This window comes from Nerophis lumbriciformis, linkage group LG33 (assembly GCF_033978685.3).
Source record: "Nerophis lumbriciformis linkage group LG33, RoL_Nlum_v2.1, whole genome shotgun sequence".
NCBI classification, from domain to species: domain Eukaryota; kingdom Metazoa; phylum Chordata; class Actinopteri; order Syngnathiformes; family Syngnathidae; genus Nerophis; species Nerophis lumbriciformis.
In genome coordinates this window covers 19,772,501-19,793,357 of record NC_084580.2, presented here as the reverse complement: position 1 = coordinate 19,793,357, position 20,857 = coordinate 19,772,501, and the positions used below count along the sequence as shown (strand labels likewise).

At 43.5% G+C, this 20,857-nt stretch overlaps 1 protein-coding gene across 2 annotated transcripts in view; it reads left to right on the top strand.

Annotated features, from left to right (window-relative positions):
* ephb3a (eph receptor B3a) overlaps positions 1 to 20,857 on the top strand; it is a 253,578-nt gene that overhangs the window by 121,757 nt on the left and 110,964 nt on the right. For both annotated transcript variants that reach the window (XM_061928803.2, XM_061928804.1), the window contains exon 4: positions 16,601 to 16,756. In XM_061928803.2, coding sequence (XP_061784787.1) covers positions 16,601 to 16,756 — 156 coding nt within the window. The remainder of the gene's footprint in view (positions 1 to 16,600; positions 16,757 to 20,857) is intronic.

The following is a 20,857-nucleotide window of genomic DNA, read 5'->3' as shown; positions in this document are numbered from 1 at the left end:
ACTAAAGCCCACACTTAAACTTTCCACGTGCAAGATTGAATCTATTTCAAAAAATTATTTCATAAGAAGCCAAAAAGTGCAAAAACAATAATGTTCGTGTTGGAGGAGTTGTGAATGACTGCAGGGCCACAACATTAAGTACACCTGCAGACTGCAGGTGTATCTAATTCACAACTCCTCCAACACGAACATTATTGTTTTTGCACTTTTTGGCTTCTTATTAAATAACTTTTGTAACCCATTTTCATGGGCTTTCCTCTTTGTGATGTTAAGTTCCTGTTATGCGCTGTTATACTGTATATGCCTTGAGCTCTTATTTTGAAGGCGCTAAGAGCGGAAGAGATGTCACGTTGCGGAGGTTTTTGAAAGAAGGTAAATAAAGTGGTCCTCGTGTAAACTGGAGCCTCCGTGTTTGTTATTTTGTAGTTTCATACAGTATAGGCGACATTTATAAACCCTCGGTTACACTTTTTTAAAATAGATTCAATCTTGCACGTGGAAAGTTTAAGTGAGGGCTTTAGTTGCGGCACATGGACTTAATTTCTAAGTAAAGGTAAGACCATAATAACGCTTAATTTTTTATTAAATATGCTTTTTTGTGTGCTACAGTTTGTATGTGTAAAGTTAAAGTTAAGTTAAAGTACCAATGATTGTCACACACACACTAGGTGTGGTGAAATTTGTCCTCTGCATTTGACCCATCCCCTTGTTCACCCCCTGGGAGGTGAGGGGAGCAGTAGGCAGCAGCGGTGCCGCGCCTGGGAATTATTTTTGGTGATTTAACCCCCAATTCCAAGCCTTGATGCTGAGTGCCAAGCAGGGAAGAATGCTGGTATGAGCTTTTAAACATAACCCGTTAACTGCTGCCAATCAAATGGTGAATAAGATACTCTTTAGGGTTCATATGTTTGTAAATCTGACTGTGATGAAGTCAGTGCCTCACCAGCCATCAACCTCACCGCACGTCACTGATATATATATATATATATATATATATATATATATATATATATATATATATATATATATATATATATATATACACATATATGTATATATATATATATGTATATATATATATATATATGTATATATATACATATGTATACACAATACACAATTGGCGGTTATGTAATGAAATGACCTATTATTGATCTTCAAATCCAAGTAGCTTGCCAATTTTAAGCTCAAAATATTTTCTTAAATTTAAAAACAAAAATCGGCAAAAGCCTTCATATTAGGCTCTAATTAGAGATGTCCGATAATATCTGTCACACTGAGGGTGGCTGTATAAACAACTTTAACACTGTTACAAATATGCGCCACACTGTGAACCCACACCAAACAAGAATGACAAACACATTTCGGGAGAACATCCACACCGTAACACAACATAAACACAACAGAACAAATACCCAGAATCCCTCTTCCGGGACGCTACAATATACACCCCCCACTACCACCAAACCCAAACTGGTGATAATGTTCCCCTTTAACGGCCCTGTGGGGACGGATTAATAATCCAACCGTATTCCGTACAGCTCCCATTCCTTTGCGTCCTTTGTTGCCGAGCCAACGTCCTTGCTTTGAAGGCCCTCATGGCCCAGAGATGGCTTCCAGATAGCGCCGCCTTCCGCATCCTCTCTCCCCGGGGACTATACAGACTATAAAAATGGGACCCATTACCTCCCTGCTTGGCACTCAGCATCAAGGGTTGGAATTGGGGGTTAAACCACCAAAATGATTCTCGAGCGCGGCCACCGCTACTGCTCACTGCTCCCCTCACCTCCCAGGGGGTAAACAAGGGGATGGGTCTGTTACGTTGGGTTCCCATCTTTATGCGAGGTTCCTTCTCCCGGGATGCAAACGGACGACTCTGGACAGGACTTGCAGGTAGGAACATGATTTAAACTTGAAACAAGAATCAAAGAGGTACAAAACAGGAAACAACCGACGGAACAAGGTGCTGATAGCAGTTGACGCTAGACTTAGCATGAGCCAGGAGGCAAGCAAAACTTTCGTAACAGTAGCGTGAAGCAAACAAAGAAGCCAGACCGACTGACTGGCAAAGGCAGGCTTATATAATGTCTCTGATTAGCAGCAGGTGAGCGTCCCGAACACAAGAGGCAGGTGAAAATAATAGGTAGTGTTGCGTTTTGGACCAGTTGTTCCTCCCAGGGAATTCAAGTCACAAGTCGCTCCCAAGCTCTTTACGACACTTAAAGCTGAGTTGAAAAACCACCAGAGACAGAATAGGTATTTTGTAATATATTTGCAAAGCTTTGCAGATATACATTCACAGAGACAGCATAGAACATTCGGCTCGCCCCGCTAAGATGGTCTGCCCCCCGAAACACCCTCTCCACCTCTTAAGTCCCTGGCAGTCCTGTGTCTCTAGCCAAAACAAATGTCCATTATCTCTCTCTAACATTCCTCATTCAAGGTTAAGCACACAGTTTTGCAGACAACCAAAAGACCACATTTGGAAGAAAAACACGAGCTGTTTTGTAATATGATTATGAAATAAAAAGAAGTAACACTTAAATTCGGATATAGGTAAATATCTGCCTCCGACAATTCCCCCTTCAGATCTTCTAAAAAGATCTTTATCACTAGTACAACACTTCTAAAATACGCCCCTCTTTGAGCAAGCTAGTAAAAAATTAAAAGCATAGTTACATGCAGAGGTGGGTAGTAACGCGCTACATTTACTCCGTTACATCTACTTGAGTAACTTTTGGGATAAATTGTACTTCTAAGAGTAGTTTTAATGCAACATACTTTTACTTTTACTTGAGTATATTTATAGAGAAGAAACGCTACTTTTACTCCGCTACTTTTATCTACATTCAGCTCGCTACTCGCTACTAATTTTTATCGATCTGTTAATGCACGCTTTGTTTGTTTTGGTCTGTCAGACAGACCTTCATAGTGCCTGCGTTTCAACAAATACAGTCACTGGTGACGTTCACTCCGTTCCACCAATCAGATGCAGTCACTGGTGACGTTGGACCAATCAAACAGAGCAAGGTGGTCACATGACCTGACTTAAACAAGTTGAAAAACGTATTGGGGTGTTACCATTTAGTGGTCAATTGTACGGAATATGTACTGTACTGTGCAATCTACTAATAAAAGTTCCAATCAATCAATCAAAAGTGTGAAGGAAAAAAAGACCCTTTTTTATTTCAACCGTACATCCCGTCAAAAGCCTAAAGACTGACTGCACAGTTCCTGTCTTCACAATAAAAGTGCCGCTCCATCGCGCCTGCTCTTTCAAAACAAGAGTCTCCGAAAGCCAGCGCTAGCAAGCTAGCAAGCGACGGAGTTTTCCGCCAATGTATTTCTTGTAAAGTGTATAAAAACGAATATGGAAGCTGGACAAATAAGAAGCCAAAAACCAACCACTTTCATGTGGTATTAGACCAGGGGTCGGCAACCCGCGTCTCTAGAGCCGCATGCGGCTCTTTAGCGCCGCCCTAGTGGCTCTCTGGAGCTTTTTCAAAAATGTATGAAAAATGGAAAAAGTTGAGGGGAAAAAAATATATTTTTTGTTTTAATATGGTTTCTGTAGGAGGACAAACATGACACAAACCTCCCTAATTGTTACAAAGCACACTGTTTATATTAAACATGCTTCACTGATTAGAGTATTTGGCGAGCGCCGTTTTGTCCTACTAATTTTGGCAGTCCTTGAACTCACCTTAGTTTGTTTACATGTATATTTTTCTGCGACTTTCTAGGACGTGTTTTATGCCACTTCTTTTTCTGTCAAACTTTTAACGTTGTGCAGGAATGCACAAAGGTGAGTTTTGTTGATGTTATTGACTTGTGTGGAGTGCTAATCAGACATATTTGGTCACTGCATGACTGCGAGCTAATCGATGCTAACATGCTATTTAGGCTAGCTATATGTACATATTGCATCATTATGCCTCAATTGTAGCTATATTTGAGGTCATTTAGTTTCCTTTAAGTCATATTAATTCAATTTATATCTCATGACACACTATCTGTATGTAATATGGCTTTTAATTTTTTGCGGCTCCAGACAGATTTGTTTTTGTATTTTTGGTCCAATAAGGCTCTTTCAACATTTTGGGTTGCCGACCCCTGTATTAGACAGAAAGGAGGAACTATTTTTCTCCTCCATTTGAAAACGTGGACGTTTGTCATCACTACTGTCTGATTACAATCAATGCAAGTCATCAGAATCAGGTAATACACCAACTTATATTCTTGTCTTCATGAAAGAAAGACATCTATGTGTTAAACATGCATGTATATTCATAAAAACACCTTTAACATGTAAACAAAAATGGCAAAATAAATAAATATACATTATATACTGTATATATCAATGTATGTATATATATATATGTGTATATATATATATATATATATATATATATATGTGTGTGTATATATATATATATATATATATATTTATTATCTACCGTCCAGACCTGTCATCCCTCAACAAGCGCAGCGAAATTGTAACAACATGCCGCCATAGACGGAAACACCTCCTAGGTAACACATGAACCAATCACCACGCTCCTAGGCCAGCCTGTACCCACCCACTCTGTGCCCTATATAAACCATGGTATGCGAATGCTCCCATTAAAATCTCCTGACGATTGAGGGTACCCCCCCTCATGAAACAGGCCTGTAGAGATGAAATAGTCTTGTGATTTTTTTCCCCCACACATACATATATATATATATATATATATATATATATATACATATGTATATATATATATATATATATATATATATATATATATATATATATATATATATATATGTGTGTATATGTTACTCATCAGTTACTCAGTACTTGAGTAGTTTTTTCACAACATACTTTTTACTTTTACTCAAGTAAATATTTGGGTGACTACGCCTTACTTTTACTTGAGTAATAAATCTCTAAAGTAACAGTACTCTTTTACTTGAGTACAATTTCTGGCTACTCTACCCACCTCTGGTTACATGGGAGATAAACGGATGGAATCTATGTCATTGTCGTCACTGTCAGGGTAGGAAACTAGCATTTCTCGAAAGTCACCACTTAGCTTGACCCCCTTCAGTGACATTGCAAACCCAGAAATAGGGTGGGGTTGTCCTTCTACAGCTCTAACAATGATGCGGGTGCATAAAGACCTAGCACAAAGGGGCGATAAAGCAACCGCATGAGGCAATGATGGCCAAGAAAATTCCAATCGGGGATCAGGGCAGACTTAATTAGGTCCGACCACCTTCCAAAGGTGCTTTGAAGCCAATCTTTGAAGGGGTCAGAGACACCGGAAACTTCAGTACCGTATTTTCCGCACCATAAGGCGCCCTGGGTTATAAGCCGCGCCTTCAATGAACGGCATATTTCAAAACTTTGTCCACCTATAAGCCGCCCCGTGTTGTAAGCTGCATCTAACTGCGCTAAAGGAATGTCAAAAAAACAGTCAAATAGGTCAGTCAAACTTTAATAATATATTAAAACCAGCGTGATGTGGGCGCGCATGGAGTCGTATATCAACATGGACGAAGCTGCGTGAAAAAAGCCACCCGGCCTCTTCGCGTAAACTTAAACTTACCTTAACCACTCGCTCATCTTTTCTTCATCCATCCCTTCGAGTTAGCTTTTATGATGACGCCGGCTGGAAAGGTCTCTTTTGGCAAGGTCTTCCTTTTGAATATCACCATGGGTGGAAGTTTCTGGCCATTAGCATGGCAAGCTAGAACCACAGTGAAGGATGACTTCTCATTCCCTGTGGTGCGAATATTCACCGAACGTGCTCCCGTTGTATCCACAGTGCGGTTCACAGGAATATCAGTTGCTGTGAAATAGTAATCCGTGTGCGGATGGAGAGATTGCGTCTTTTCATGAACCGGATCCCTGTCGCTTTGTAGGAGCCATTTTGTGGTCTTTACAGATGTAAACACACAAAGGAAATGATAATATCCGCGCGCTTTTTCTTCTTCTACGCGGGCGGGTGGTTGCTTACAGTAGAAGAAGAAGCGCTTCCTGTTCTATGGGGGCGGGTGCTTACCTTGGCGGTTGCTTGCGTAGAAGAAGAAGGGCTTCCTGTTCTACCGGGAAAAAAGATGGCGGCTGTTTACCGAAGTTGCGAGACCGAAACTTTATGAAAATGAATCTTAATATTTATCCATATATAAAGCGCACCGGGTTATAAGGCGCACTGTCAGCTTTTGAGAAAATGTGTGGTTTTTAGGTGCGCCTTATAGTGCGGAAAATACGGTAAGTTCCTTAGACAGGGCATGGAGGCCCTCCAGGGCACAAACGGGAACTAAAGGAGTCCAAAACTAACCGAAAACACAAAACATGATCCGGATCACGGATCATGACAGGGTCAAACACACGCACCTAGTGACTATCAGTGGTACTTTAACTTTATCGTGTAAATCATCGTCATTAACCTGAATTACTGACTATGTCCACAAGATGGCAACGTTGCAGCAATTATACGCTGGGCGGCCCGCACTTGGCGAGCAGGCTGTAGTTTGGACACCCCTGGGTTATTGGATTGAAGCCAGGCAGCGGGGTGACTCAGCAACCCACTCGATGAAAACAAATAAAAGAAAATCTAATGCACTGTGTAATAGGACAAACATGAATGCGAGCAGATAGTGTGGCGCCTGGAGGCTGGTGTGCAGGGGAAACATTCTGCACCGTCATCTTATTTCCTTCAGCTTTTTATTGCGCAGTTTTAGGGCTGTTAGCTGCGCTGATTATCCTGAAAGTGCCATTGCTGAGAATTAGGCTGGAGCTCGGGTTCAAAATGAAAGACCACTTAGGCCGACTAGTTAATCACTCACTCCCCGACTCTCTGTCCTGTCATGCTGACAGGACAGATGTTTTCCAGATACCCCGCTTTCACACCACCGCTTGGGAGTGTGGCAAACAGGGCTAATTTATCCACATCTCACACTGATAATCCTTCTTTCGTTTTGGCTTACCACGGTTTATCCGTACAACGGCGTCTAATACAAACCCCGTTTCCACATGAGTTGGGAAATTGTGTTAGATGTAAACCTTGAGATATCCGAATTAAGGAGATGGGGGGCAAGTGGGTTGAGGGTAGCGGGGGTATATATTGTAGCGTCCCGGAAGAGTTAGTGCTGCAAGGGTTTCTGGGTATTTGTTCTGTTGTGTTTATGTTGTGTTACAGTGCGGATGTTCTCCCGAAATGTGTTTGTCATTGTTGTTCGGTGTGGGTTCACAGTCCATCCATCCATCCATCTTCTTCCGCTTATCCGAGGTCGGGTCGCGGGGGCAGCAGCTTAAGCAGGGAAGCCCAGACTTCCCTCTCCCCAGCCACTTCGTCCAGCTCCTCCCGGGGGATCCCGAGGCGTTCCCAGGCCAACCGGGAGAGATAGTCTTCCCAGCGTGTCCTGGGTCTTCCCCGTGGCCTCCTACCGGTCGGACGTGCCCGAAACACCTTCCTAGAGAGGCGTTCGGGTGGCATCCTGACCAGATGCCCGAACCACCTCATCTGGCTCCTCTCGATGTGGAGGAGCAGCGGCTTTACTTTGAGCTCCCCCCAAATGACAGAGCTTCTCACCCTATCTCTAAGGGAGAGCCCCGCCACTCGGCGGAGGAAACTCATTTCGGCCGCTTGTACCCGTGATCTTGTCCTTTCGGTCATGACCCAAAGCTCATGACCATAGGTGAGGATGGGAACGTAGATCGACCGGTAAATCGAGAGCTTTGCCTTCCGGCTCAGCTCCTTCTTCACCACAACGGATCGATACAGCGTCCGCATTACTGAAGACGCCGCACCGATCCGCCTGTCGATCTCACGATCCACTCTTCCCCCACTCGTGAACAAGACTCCGAGGTACTTGAACTCCTCCACTTGGGGCAAGATCTCCTCCCCAACCCGGAGATGGCACTCCACCCTTTTCCGGGAGAGAACCATGGACTCGGACTTGGAGGTGCTGATTCCCATCCCAGTCGCTTCACACTCGGCTGCGAACCGATCCAGTGAGAGCTGAAGATCTTGGTTCACAGTGTGGCGGATATTTGTAACAGTGTTAAAGTTGTTTATACGGCCACCCTCAGTGTGACCTGTATGACTGTTGATCAAGTATGCGTGGCATTCACTTATGTGTGTTACAGCCGCATATATTATGTGACTAGGCCGGCACGCCGTTTGTATGGAGGAAAGGCGGACGTGACGACAGGTTGTAGAGGACGCGAAAGGCAGTGCCTTTAAGGCACGCCCCCAATATTGTGGTCCGGGTGGAAATCGGGAAAAAATTCGGGAGAATGGTTGCCCCGGGAGATTTTCGGGAGGGGCACTGAAATTCGGGAGTCTCCCAGGAAAATCGGGAGAGTTGGCAAGTACAAACCCCGTTTCCATATGAGTTGGGAAATTGTGTTAGATGTAAATATAAACGGAATACAATGATTTGCAAATCCTTTTCAACCCATATTCAATTGAATGAACATCAAATATCTTGTCTTTGTAGTGCAAACGTTTTTTTTTTGCAAATAATAATTAACTTACAATTTCATGGCTGCAACACGTGCCAAAGTAGTTGGGAAAGGCCATGTTCACCACTGTGTTACATCACCTTTTCTTTTAACAACACTCAATAAACGATTGGGAACTGAGAAAACTAATTGTTGAAGCTTTGAAAGTGGAATAATTTCCCATTCTTGTTTTATGTAGAGCTTCAGTCGTTCAACAACCGCTGTCGTATTTTACGCTTCATGATGCGCCACACATTTTCGATGGGAGACAGGTCTGGACTGCAGGCGGGCCAGGAAAGTACCCGCACTCTTCTTTTACAAAGACAAGATCTTTGATGTTCAAACGTTTTTTTTTTGCAAATAATAATTAACTTAGAATTTCATGGCTGCAACACGTGCCAAAGTAGTTGGGAAAGGGCATGTTCACCACTGTGTAACATCACCTTTTCTTTTAACAACACTCAATAAACGATTGGGAACTGAGGAAACTAATTGTTGAAGCTTTGAAAGTGGAATTCTTTCCCATTCTTGTTTTATGTAGAGCTTCAGTCGTTCAACAACCGCTGTCGTATTTTACGCTTCATAATGCGCCACACATTTTCGATGGGAGACAGGTCTGGACTGCAGGCGGGCCAGGAAAGTACCCGCACTCTTCTTTTACAAAGACAAGATCTTTGATGTTCAAACGTTTTTTTTTTTGCAAATAATAATTAACTTAGAATTTCATGGCTGCAACACGTGCCAAAGTAGTTGGGAAAGGGCATGTTCACCACTGTGTTACATCACCTTTTCTTTTAACAACACTCAATAAACGAATGGGAACTGAGGAAACTAATTGTTGAAGCTTTGAAAGTGGAATTCTTTCCCATTCTTGTTTTATGTAGAGCTTCAGTCGTTCAACAACCGCTGTCGTATTTCACGCTTCATGATGCGCCACACATTTTCGATGGGAGACAGGTCTGGACTGCAGGCGGGCCAGGAAAGTACCCGCACTCTTCTTTTACAAAGACAAGATCTTTGATGTTCAAACGTTTTTTTTTTGCAAATAATAATTAACTTAGAATTTCATGGCTGCAACACGTGCCAAAGTAGTTGGGAAAGGGCATGTTCACCACTGTGTTACATCACCTTTTCTTTTAACAACACTCAATAAACGAATGGGAACTGAGGAAACTAATTGTTGAAGCTTTGAAAGTGGAATTCTTTCCCATTCTTGTTTTATGTAGAGCTTCAGTCGTTCAACAACCGCTGTCGTATTTTACGTTTCATAATGCGCCACACATTTTCGATGGGAGACAGGTCTGGACTGCAGGCGGCGCAGGAAAGTACCCGCACTCTTTTTTTACAAAGACAAGATATTTGATGTTGAAACGTTTTTTTTTTTGCAAATAATAATTAACTTAGAATTTCATGGCTGCAACACGTGCCAAAGTAGTTGGGAAAGGGCATGTTCACCACTGTGTTACATCACCTTTTCTTTTAACAACACTCAATAAACGATTGGGAACTGAGGAAACTAATTGTTGAAGCTTTGAAAGTGGAATTCTTTCCCATTCTTGTTTTATGTAGAGCTTCAGTCGTTCAACAACCGCTGTCGTATTTTACGCTTCATAATGCGCCACACATTTTCGATGGGAGACAGGTCTGGACTGCAGGCGGGCCAGGAAAGTACCCGCACTCTTCTTTTACAAAGACAAGATCTTTGATGTTCAAACGTTTTTTTTTTTGCAAATAATAATTAACTTAGAATTTCATGGCTGCAACACGTGCCAAAGTAGTTGGGAAAGGGCATGTTCACCACTGTGTTACATCGCCTTTTCTTTTAACAACACTCAATAAACGATTGGGAACTGAGGAAACTAATTGTTGAAGCTTTGAAAGTGGAATTCTTTCCCATTCTTGTTTTATGTAGAGCTTCAGTCGTTCAACAACCGCTGTCGTATTTTACGCTTCATGATGCGCCACACATTTTCGATGGGAGACAGGTCTGGACTGCAGGCGGGCCAGGAAAGTACCCGCACTCTTTTTTTACAAAGACAAGATATTTGATGTTCAAACGTTTTTTTTGCAAATAATAATTAACTTAGAATTTCATGGCTGCAACACATGCCAAAGTAGTTGGGAAAGGGCATGTTCACCACTGTGTTACATCACCTTTTCTTTTAACAACACTCAATAAACGATTGGGAACTGAGAAAACTAATTGTTGAAGCTTTGAAAGTGGAATTCTTTCCCATTCTTGTTTTATGTAGAGCTTCAGTCGTTCAACAACCGCTGTCGTATTTTACGCTTCATAATGCGCCACACATTTTCGATGGGAGACAGGTCTGGACTGCAGGCGGGCCAGGAAAGTACCCGCACTCTTTTTTTACAAAGACAAGATATTTGATGTTCAAACTTTTTTTTTTTTGCAAATAATAATTAACTTAGAATTTCATGGCTGCAACACGTGCCAAAGTAGTTGGGAAAGGGCATGTTCACCACTGTGTTACATCACCTTTTCTTTTAACAACACTCAATAAACGAATGGGAACTGAGGAAACTAATTGTTGAAGCTTTGAAAGTGGAATTCTTTCCCATTCTTGTTTTATGTAGAGCTTCAGTCGTTCAACAACCGCTGTCGTATTTTACGTTTCATAATGCGCCACACATTTTCGATGGGAGACAGGTCTGGACTGCAGGCGGGCCAGGAAAGTACCCGCACTCTTCTTTTACAAAGACAAGATCTTTGATGTTCAAACGTTTTTTTTTTTGCAAATAATAATTAACTTAGAATTTCATGGCTGCAACACCTGCCAAAGTAGTTGGGAAAGGGCATGTTCACCACTGTGTTACATCACCTTTTCTTTTAACAACACTCAATAAACGAATGGGAACTGAGGAAACTAATTGTTGAAGCTTTGAAAGTGGAATTATTTCCCATTCTTGTTTTATGTAGAGCTTCAGTCGTTCAACAACCGCTGTCGTATTTCATGCTTCATAATGCGCCACACATTTTCGATGGGAGACAGGTCTGGACTGCAGGCGGGCCAGGAAAGTACCCGCACTCTTCTTTTACAAAGACAAGATCTTTGATGTTCAAACGTTTTTTTTTTGCAAATAATAATTAACTTAGAATTTCATGGCTGCAACACGTGCCAAAGTAGTTGGGAAAGGGCATGTTCACCACTGTGTTACATCACCTTTTCTTTTAACAACACTCAATAAACGATTGGGAACTGAGGAAACTAATTGTTGAAGTTTTGAAAGTGGAATTCTTTCCCATTCTTGTTTTATGTAGCGCTTCAGTCGTTCAACAGTCCGGGGGTCTCCGCTGTCGTATTTTACGCTTCATAATGCGCCACACATTTTCGATGGGAGACAGGTCTGGACTGCAGGCGGGCCAGGAAAGTACCCGCACTCTTTTTTTTACGAAGCCACGCTGTTGTAACACGTGCTGAATGTGGCTTGGCATTATCTTCCATGAAAAAGACAGCGCTTAGATGGCAGCATATGTTGTTCCAAAACCTGTATGTACCTTTCAGCATTAATGGTGCCTTCACAGATGTGTAAGTTACCCATGTCTTGGGCAACAATGCAACCCCATACCATCACAGATGCTGGCTTTGGAACTTTGCGTCGATATCAGTCTGGATGGTTCGCTTCCCCTTTGGTCCGGATGACACGATGTCGAATATTTCCAAAAACAATTTGAAATGTGGACTCGTCAGACCACAGAACACTTTTCCGCTTTGCATGAGTCCATCTTAGATGATCTCGGGCCCAGAGAAGCCGGCGGCGTTTCTGGGTGTTGTTGATAAATGGCTTTCGCTTTGCATAGTAGAGCTTTAACTTGCACTTACAGATGTAGCGACAAACTGTATTTAGTGACAGTGGTTTTCTGAAGTGTTCCTGAGCCCATGTGGTGATATCCTTTAGAGATTGATGTCGGCTTTTGATACAGTGCCGTCTGAGGGATCGAAGGTCACGGTCATTCAATGTTGGTTTCCGGGCCATGCCGCTTACGTGGAGTGATTTCTCCAGATTCTCTGAACCTTTTGATGATATTATGGACCGTAGATGTTGAAATCCCTAAATTTCTTGCATTTGCATTTTGAGAAACGTTGTTCTTAAACTCTTTGACTATTTGCTCACGCAGTTGTGGACAAAGGGGCGTACCTCGCCCCATCCTTTCTTGTGAAAGACTGAGCATTTTTTGGGAAGCTGTTTATATACCCAATCATGGCACCCACCTGTTCCCAATTAGCCTGCACACCTGTGGGATGTTCCAAATAAGTGTTTGATGAGCATTCCTCAACTTTATCAGTATTTAATCAATCAATCAATTCCTTTATTGTCATTGTCACTTAAGTCATACATGAGCAACGAGATTTTGTTTGAGCTTTGTCCAGCGGCATAGAAACTGCATTGATGTGCAGGTTGACAATAGTTTACATTTTAGCATTGTCAGGAAGATCGCGATAAGAGGGGTGTGGGGGTGGGAACAGTCAGATGATGTTTACGTTGATGTTGCAGCAATGCAATGTCCAGAGCACAATTATTGAGGTGGTGAAGAGTGAGGTAATAAGATGGTCCGAGGCAGCAAAGGGGCAGGCTGTTCATTTAGCAGTCTCACAGCCTGGGGATACAGACTGTGAGACATTCTGGTGGTCCTGGCGCGAATCGGTCTATACCTCCTTCCAGAGGGTAGCAGGTTGAAGAGGCCATGTGCTGGCTGGTATCTGTCCTTCAGGATGTTGTGTACTCTCTTTAGGCAGCGAGTTGTGTACATGGCACTCATCTCTGGGAGTATCGTCCTTGTCATTTTCCCCCGCCGCTTTAACCCTTGGTTCGCTTTAGTGCAGCTAGCAAACCACACTAAAAATCCGTAAGTGAGGACACTGCTGATGGCACAGTTGTAAAAGTTGACCATTGATTTCTGCGGAATGTTTGCGCATTTTAGTTTCCTCAAAAAAAAAAAAGACGTTGTTGGGCCTTTCCGACTGTAGAAGCAGTGTTAATGTTATTGCCACTTTTCCCAACTTCTTCGTCACGTGTTGCTGGCATCGAATTCTAAAGTTAATGATTATTTGCAAAAAAGTTTGAACATGTGGGTTGAAAATGATTTGCAAATCCGCCGGATAGTCGAACCTCCGATTCAGGAGGAACAGTGTGGTTTTCGTCCTGGTCGTGGAACTGTGGACCAGCTCTATACTCTCGGCAGGGTCCTTGAGGGTGCGTGGGAGTTTGCCCAACCAGTCTACATGTGTTTTGTGGACTTGGAGAAGGCATTCGACCGTGTCCCTCGGGAAGTCCTGTGGGGAGTGCTCAGAGAGTATGGGGTATCGGACTGTCTGATTGTGGCAGTCCGCTCCCTGTATGATCAGTGCCAGAGCTTGGTCCGCATTGCCGGTAGTAAGTCGGACACGTTTCTAGTGAGGGTTGGACTCCGCCAAGGCTGCCCTTTGTCACCGATTCTGTTCATAACTTTTATGGACAGAATTTCTTTTATGAATTTATTATGGGTCTACTGAAAATGTAACCAAATCTGCTGGGTCAAAAGTATACATACAGCAATGTTAATATTCAGAGGTGGGTAGAGTAGCCAGAAATTGTACTCAAGTAAGAGTACTGTTACTTTAGAGATGTATTACTCAAGTAAAAGTAAGGAGTAGTCCAATGAAAATCGTAGGGAGGAAAGAATATGAGCCTATACAGAGCATCTATGAGCAGGCAGTTAGGAAAAAAGCTAAGAAAATTATTTCCAACTCACAACACCCACTCTTCCCTGAATATGGAACCCTGCCATCAGGGAGAAGACTCCGGGTCCCACTATGCAAATCTAACCGCCTTCAAACATACTGGCTTTGTTAGACAAGATCATAGACTATATTGGACAATATAGTTTAGATACGAAATGTCCATTTCCATTATTTACAACGTAAATGCCTGACTTACCTATCAAGGAGGAAATTAGCAAGTTTGGCGTCAGATGAAAAAAATCTTCTCCGCCTTTAATTGCCTCCATCTTTCAAAGGCATCCCCGAAGTTCCACAAGGGTAAGGTATAGCTGTTTGTATTTTTATTATATATATGTACAATATATATAATAAAACACAATACTAAATATTAGAGATGTCCGATAATGGCTTTTTTTTGCCGATATCCGATATTCCGATATTGTCTAACTCTTAATTACCGATACCGATATATACAGTCGTGGAATTAACACACTATTATGCCTAATTTTGTTTTTGCTGGATGCAATAAACAATGTAACAAGGTTTTTCAAAATAAATCAACTCAAGTTATGGAAAAAAAATGCCAACATGGCACTGCCATATTTATTATTGAAGTCACAAAGTGCATTATTTTTTTTTAACGATTCCTTATCGATTCTCTTATCGAATCCAGATAGGTTGTTGTATATGGAAAAAAACACAATATTTGGTTTAACAAAAGCTCACTTTTATAAGAAAAAAATAAAATAAAATAAAAAAATTAATATTGACTGTTACCCCCCTAAAAAAATAAAATAAATAAATATTGACTGTTGTTACTCAAAGTATATTAAGTGGGATTTTTCAGAAAGACAAATATATACAGTAACACAAAAACAACCTGTCTCTGTGATCACTATAGGTGTATAAATAATAATATAGTGTTAAATAAAATCAGTCCCTTGGATTTCTAGGCGCAGTCAAGGCGTTGAGGGGATCTGGTTTGGTGGCTGCAGGATTAGGTCTCTGCTTTTTGCAGATGATGTGGTCCTGATGGCTTCATCTGGCCAGGATCTTCAGCTCTCACTGGATCGGTTCGCAGCCGAGTGTGAAGCGACTGAGATGAGAATCAGCAACTTCCATGGTTCTCGCCCGGAAAAGGGTGGAGTGCCATCTCCGGGTTGGGGGGGAGATCTTGCCCCAAGTGGAGGAGTTCAAGTACCTCGGAGTCTTGTTCACGAGTGAGGGAAGAGTGGATCGTGAGATCGACAGGCGGATCGGTGCGGCGTCTTCAGTACTGCGGACGCTGTATCGATCCGTTGTGGTGAAGAAGGAGCTGAGCCGGAAGGCAAAGCACTCAATTTACCGGTCGATCTACGTTCCCATCCTCACCTATGGTCATGAGCTTTGGGTCATGACCAAAAGGACAAGATCACGGGTACAAGCGGCCGAAATGAGTTTCCTCCGCCGGGTGGCGGGGCTCTCCCTTAGAGATAGGGTGAGAAGCTCTGTCATCCGGGGGGAGCTCAAAGTAAAGCCGCTGCTCCTCCACATGGAGAGGAGCCAGATGAGGTGGTTCGGGCATCTGGTCAGGATGCCACCCGAACGCCTCCCTAGGGAGGTGTTTAGGGCACGTCCGACCGGTAGGAGGCCGCGGGGAAGACCCAGGACACGTTGGGAAGACTATGTCTCCCGGCTGGCCTGGGAACGCCCACAGGACGAGCTGGACGAAGTGGCTGGGGAGAGGGAAGTCTGGGCTTCCCTGCTTAGGCTGCTGCCCCCGCGACCCGACCTCGGATAAGCGGAAGAAGATGGATGGATGGATGGATGTATTCCGTTTATATTTACATCTAACACAATTTCCCAACTCATACGGAAACAGGGTTTGTATAAAGCTTTTTGTCATGGTTTTCTTGCTGCTACCTTCAAATCCAGCACTGATTTATATGCTAATTATGACAGATCCGTGCTTGCATTTTAAGGCGTTGTTGATATTCTGAGGGCTGTAGGCTGAGCAGACACTGATTGACAGGTTTAGGGTGTATCCATCCTCCTCAGAAACATTCTCCGTCCCTGTTTGTCTGAAAACAGCAATCTCCTGTCAGCAGTCTATCGTCATCGTTTCCTCCTCTCTACCATTAAGCTTGGCTGTCAGCCCACATTAGGGAGATTAATGTCACCTGGAAAAGAGTGAAAATGCGAGAGCAGATGCAAATATAAAGATAACTCGTTCTTAAGTGTGGCCCATTTCTCATTGGAGTATCGACGTCTCCATAAATACCGAGCTTCATCAGCGCACCTTTTGTTCTCTGACAGGCGTGACGGCCGCTTGTCTTTTAGCGTGACAGCTCGCCTTTTTCTCTCTCTGATTGTCCCATCTTTATTTCCGCACCCTCTCTTCCAGCTTGCATCCCTGGGACTTTCAAATCCAAATTCGGGGACGGATTCTGTGCCGCGTGCCCGTCTAACAGTCGCACAAGTGCCCGAGGAGCCAGTATTTGTCCCTGCCAGAGTGGTTTCTACCGAGCTGATAGCGACCCACCGGACACTGCCTGCACCAGTAAGTCATCCTGCACTGCAAACACACAAATACTGTACATTTCACCACGGCTCAGTCTTTTCGTAAGTTCAAAGAAATGATGTCATAATTGTGGACGAATCTTTGTTCCAGTTTTGGGTAGAATAACTTAAACTGAAGCCCATCAAACAAACATACCTGGTGGGCCAACATGTCCTCTCTCAGATCCATCATCAGTCACCTCCGAGGTGTTTACAAACCCCAAAACCAGTGAAGTTGGCACGTTGTGTAAATGGTAAATAAAAACAGAATACAATGATTTGCAAATCCTTTTCACCCTATATTCAATTGATTATACTGCAAAGACAAGATACTTAACGTTCGAACTGGTAAATGTTATTTTTTGCAAATATTAGCTCATTTGGAATTTGATGCATGCAACATGTTTCAAAAAAGCTTATTTGGAACATCCCACAGGTAAACAGGCTAATTGGGAACAGGTGGGTGCCATGATTGGGTGTAAAAGCAGCTTCCGTGAAATGCTCAGTCATTCACAAACAAGGATGAGGGCGAGGGTCACCACTTTGTCAACAAATGCATGAGCAAATTGTCGAACAGTTTAAGAACATTTCTCAACCAGCTATTGCAAGGAATTTAGGGATTTCACCATCTACGGTCCGTAATATCATCCAAAGGGTTCAGAGAATCTGGAGAAATCACTGCACATAACATTGAATTACCGCGACCTTGGATCCCTCAGGCGGTACTGCATCAAAAACCGACATCAGTGTGTAAAGGATATCACCACATGGGCTCAGGAACACTTCAGAAAACCACTTCAGACCAACTACAGTCGGTCGCTACATCTGCAAGTGCAAGTTAAAACTCTACTATGAGGGGGCGGCATGGAGTAGTGGGTAGAGCAACCGTGCCAGAAACCTGAGGGTTGCAGGTTCGCTCCCCGCCTCTTACCATCCAAAAATCGCTGCTGTTGTGTCCTTGGGCGGGACACTTCACCCTTTGCCCCCGGTGCCACTCACACCGGTGAATTGAATAATGAATGATAGGTGGTGGTCGGAGGGGCCGTTGGCGCAAATTGCAGCCACGCTTCCGTCAGTCTACCCCAGGGCAGCTGTGGCTATGAAAGTAGCTTACCACCATCAGGTGTGAATGAATGATGGGTTCTACATGTAAAGCGACTTTGGGTACTTAGAAAAGCGCTATATAAATCCCAGGTATTATTACTATGCAAAGCGAAAGCCATTTATCAGCAACACCCAGAAACACCGCCGGCTTCGCTGGGCCCGAGCTCATCTAAGATGGACTGATGCAAAGTGGACAAAGCAGCTTCCATGAAATGCTCAGTCATTCACAAACAAGGATGGGGCGAGGGTCACCACTTTGTGAACAAATGCGTGAGCAAATTGTTTGGGAACAACATTTCTCAACCAGCTTTTGCAAGGAATTTAGGGATTTCACCATCGACGGTCCGTAATATCATCAAAAGGTTCAGAGAATCTGGAGAAATCACTACACGTAACATTGAATGCCCGTGACCTTGGATCCCTCAGGCGGTACTGCATCAAAAACTGACATCAGTGTGTAAAGGATATCACCACATGGGCTCAGGAACACTTCAGAAAACCACTGTCGGTAACTATAGTTCGTCGCTACATCTGTAAGTGCAAGTTAAAACTCTACTATGCAAAGCGAAAGCCATTTATCAACAACACCCAGAAACACCGCCGGCTTCGCTGGGCCCGAGCTCATCTAAGATGGACTGATGCAAAGTGGACAAAGCAGCTTCCATGAAATGCTCAGTCATTCACAAACAAGGATGGGGCGAGGGTCACCACTTTGTGAACAAACGCGTGAGCAAATTGTTTGGGAACAACATTTCTCAACCAGCTATTGCAAGGAATTTAGGGATTTCACCATCTCTGGTCCGTAATATCATCCAAAGGTTCAGAGAATCTGGAGAAATCACTGCACGTAACATTGAATGCCCGTGACCTTGGATCCCTCAGGCGGTACTGCATCAAAAACCGACATCAGTGTGTAACGGATATCACCACATGGGCTCAGGAACACTTCAGAAAACCACTGTCGGTAACTACAGTTTGTCGCTACATCTGTAAGTGCAAGTTAAAACTCTACTATGCAAAGGGAAAGCCATTTATCAACAACACCCAGAAACGCCGCCGGCTTCGCTGGGCCCGAGCTAATCTAAGATGGACTGATGCAAAGTGGACAGAGCAGCTTCCATGAAATGCTCAGTCATTCACAAACAAGGATGGGGTGAGGTTTACCACTTTGTGAACAAACGCGTGAGCAAATTGTTTGGGAACAACATTTCTCAACCAGCTATTGCAAGGAATTTAGGGATTTCACCATCTACAGTCTGTAATATCATCAAAAGGTTCAGAGAATTTGGAGAAATCACTGCACGTAACATTGAATGCCCGTGACCTTGGATCCCTCTGGCGGTACTGCATCAAAAACTGACATCAGTGTGTAAAGGATATCACCACATTGGCTCAGGAACACTTCAAAAAACCACTGTCGGTAACTACAGTTCGTCGCTACATCTGTAAGTGCAAGTTAAAACTCTACTATGCAAAGCGAAAGCCATTTATCAACAACACCCAGAAACGCCGCCGGCTTCGCTGGGCCCGAGCTCATCTAAGATGGACTGATGCAAAGTGGACAAAGCAGCTTCCGTGAAATGCTCAGTCATTCACAAACAAGGATGGGGCGAGGGTCACCACTTTGTGAACAAATGCGTGAGCAAATTGTTTGGGAACAACATTTCTCAACCAGCTATTGCAAGGAATTTAGGGATTTCACCATCTACGGTCCGTAATATCATCAAAAGGTTCAGAGAATCTGGAGAAATCACTACACATAACATTGAATGCCCGTGACCTTGGATCCCTCAGGTGGTACTGCATCAAAAACGACATCAGTGTGTAAAGGATATCACCACATGGGCTCAGGAACACTTCAGAAAACCACTGTCGGTAACTACAGTTCGTCGCTACATCTGTAAGTGCAAGTTAAATCTCTACTATGCAAAGCGAAAGCCATTTATCAACAACACCCAGAAACGCCGCCGGCTTCGCTGGGCCCGAGCTCATCTAAGATGGACTGATGCAAAGTGGACAAAGCAGCTTCCGTGAAATGCTCAGTCATTCACAAACAAGGATGGGGCGAGGGTCACCACTTTGTGAACAAACGCGTGAGCAAATTGTTTGGGAACATTTCTCAACCAGCTATTGCAAGGAATTTAGGGATTTCACCATCTACGGTCCGTAATATCATTCAAAGGTTCAGAGAATCTGGAGATATCACTACACGTAACATTGAATGCCCGTGACCTTGGATCCCTCAGGCGATACTGCATCAAAAACCGACATCAGTGTGTAAAGGATATCACCACATGGGCTCAGAAACACTTCAGAACACCACTGTCTGTCACTACAGTTGGTCGCTACATCTGTAAGTGCAAGTTAAAACTCTCCTATGCAAAGCGAAAGCCATTTATCAACAACACCCAGAAACGCCGCCGGCTTCGCTGGGCCCGAGCTCATCTAAGATGGACTGATGCAAAGTGGACAAAGCAGCTTCCGTGAAATGCTCAGTCATTCACAAACAAGGATTGGGCGAGGGTCACCACTTTGTGAGCAAATGCGTGAGCAAATTGTTTGGGAACAACATTTCTCAACCAGCTATTGCAAGGAATTTAGGGATTTCACCATCTACGGTCTGTAATATCATCAAAAGGTTCAGAGAATTTGGAGAAATCACTACACGTAACATTGAATGCCCGTGACCTTGGATCCCTCAGGCGGTACTGCATCAAAAACTGACATCAGTGTGTAAAGGATATCACCACATGGGCTCAGGAACACTTCAGAAAACCACTGTCGGTAACTACAGTTCGTCGCTACATCTGTAAGTGCAAGTTAAATCTCTACTATGCAAAGCGAAAGCCATTTATCAACAACACCCAGAATCGCCGCCGGCTTCGCTGGGCCCGAGCTCATCTAAGATGGACTGATGCAAAGTGGACAAAGCAGCTTCCATGAAATGCTCAGTCATTCACAAACAAGGATGGGGCGAGGGTCACCACTTTGTGAACAA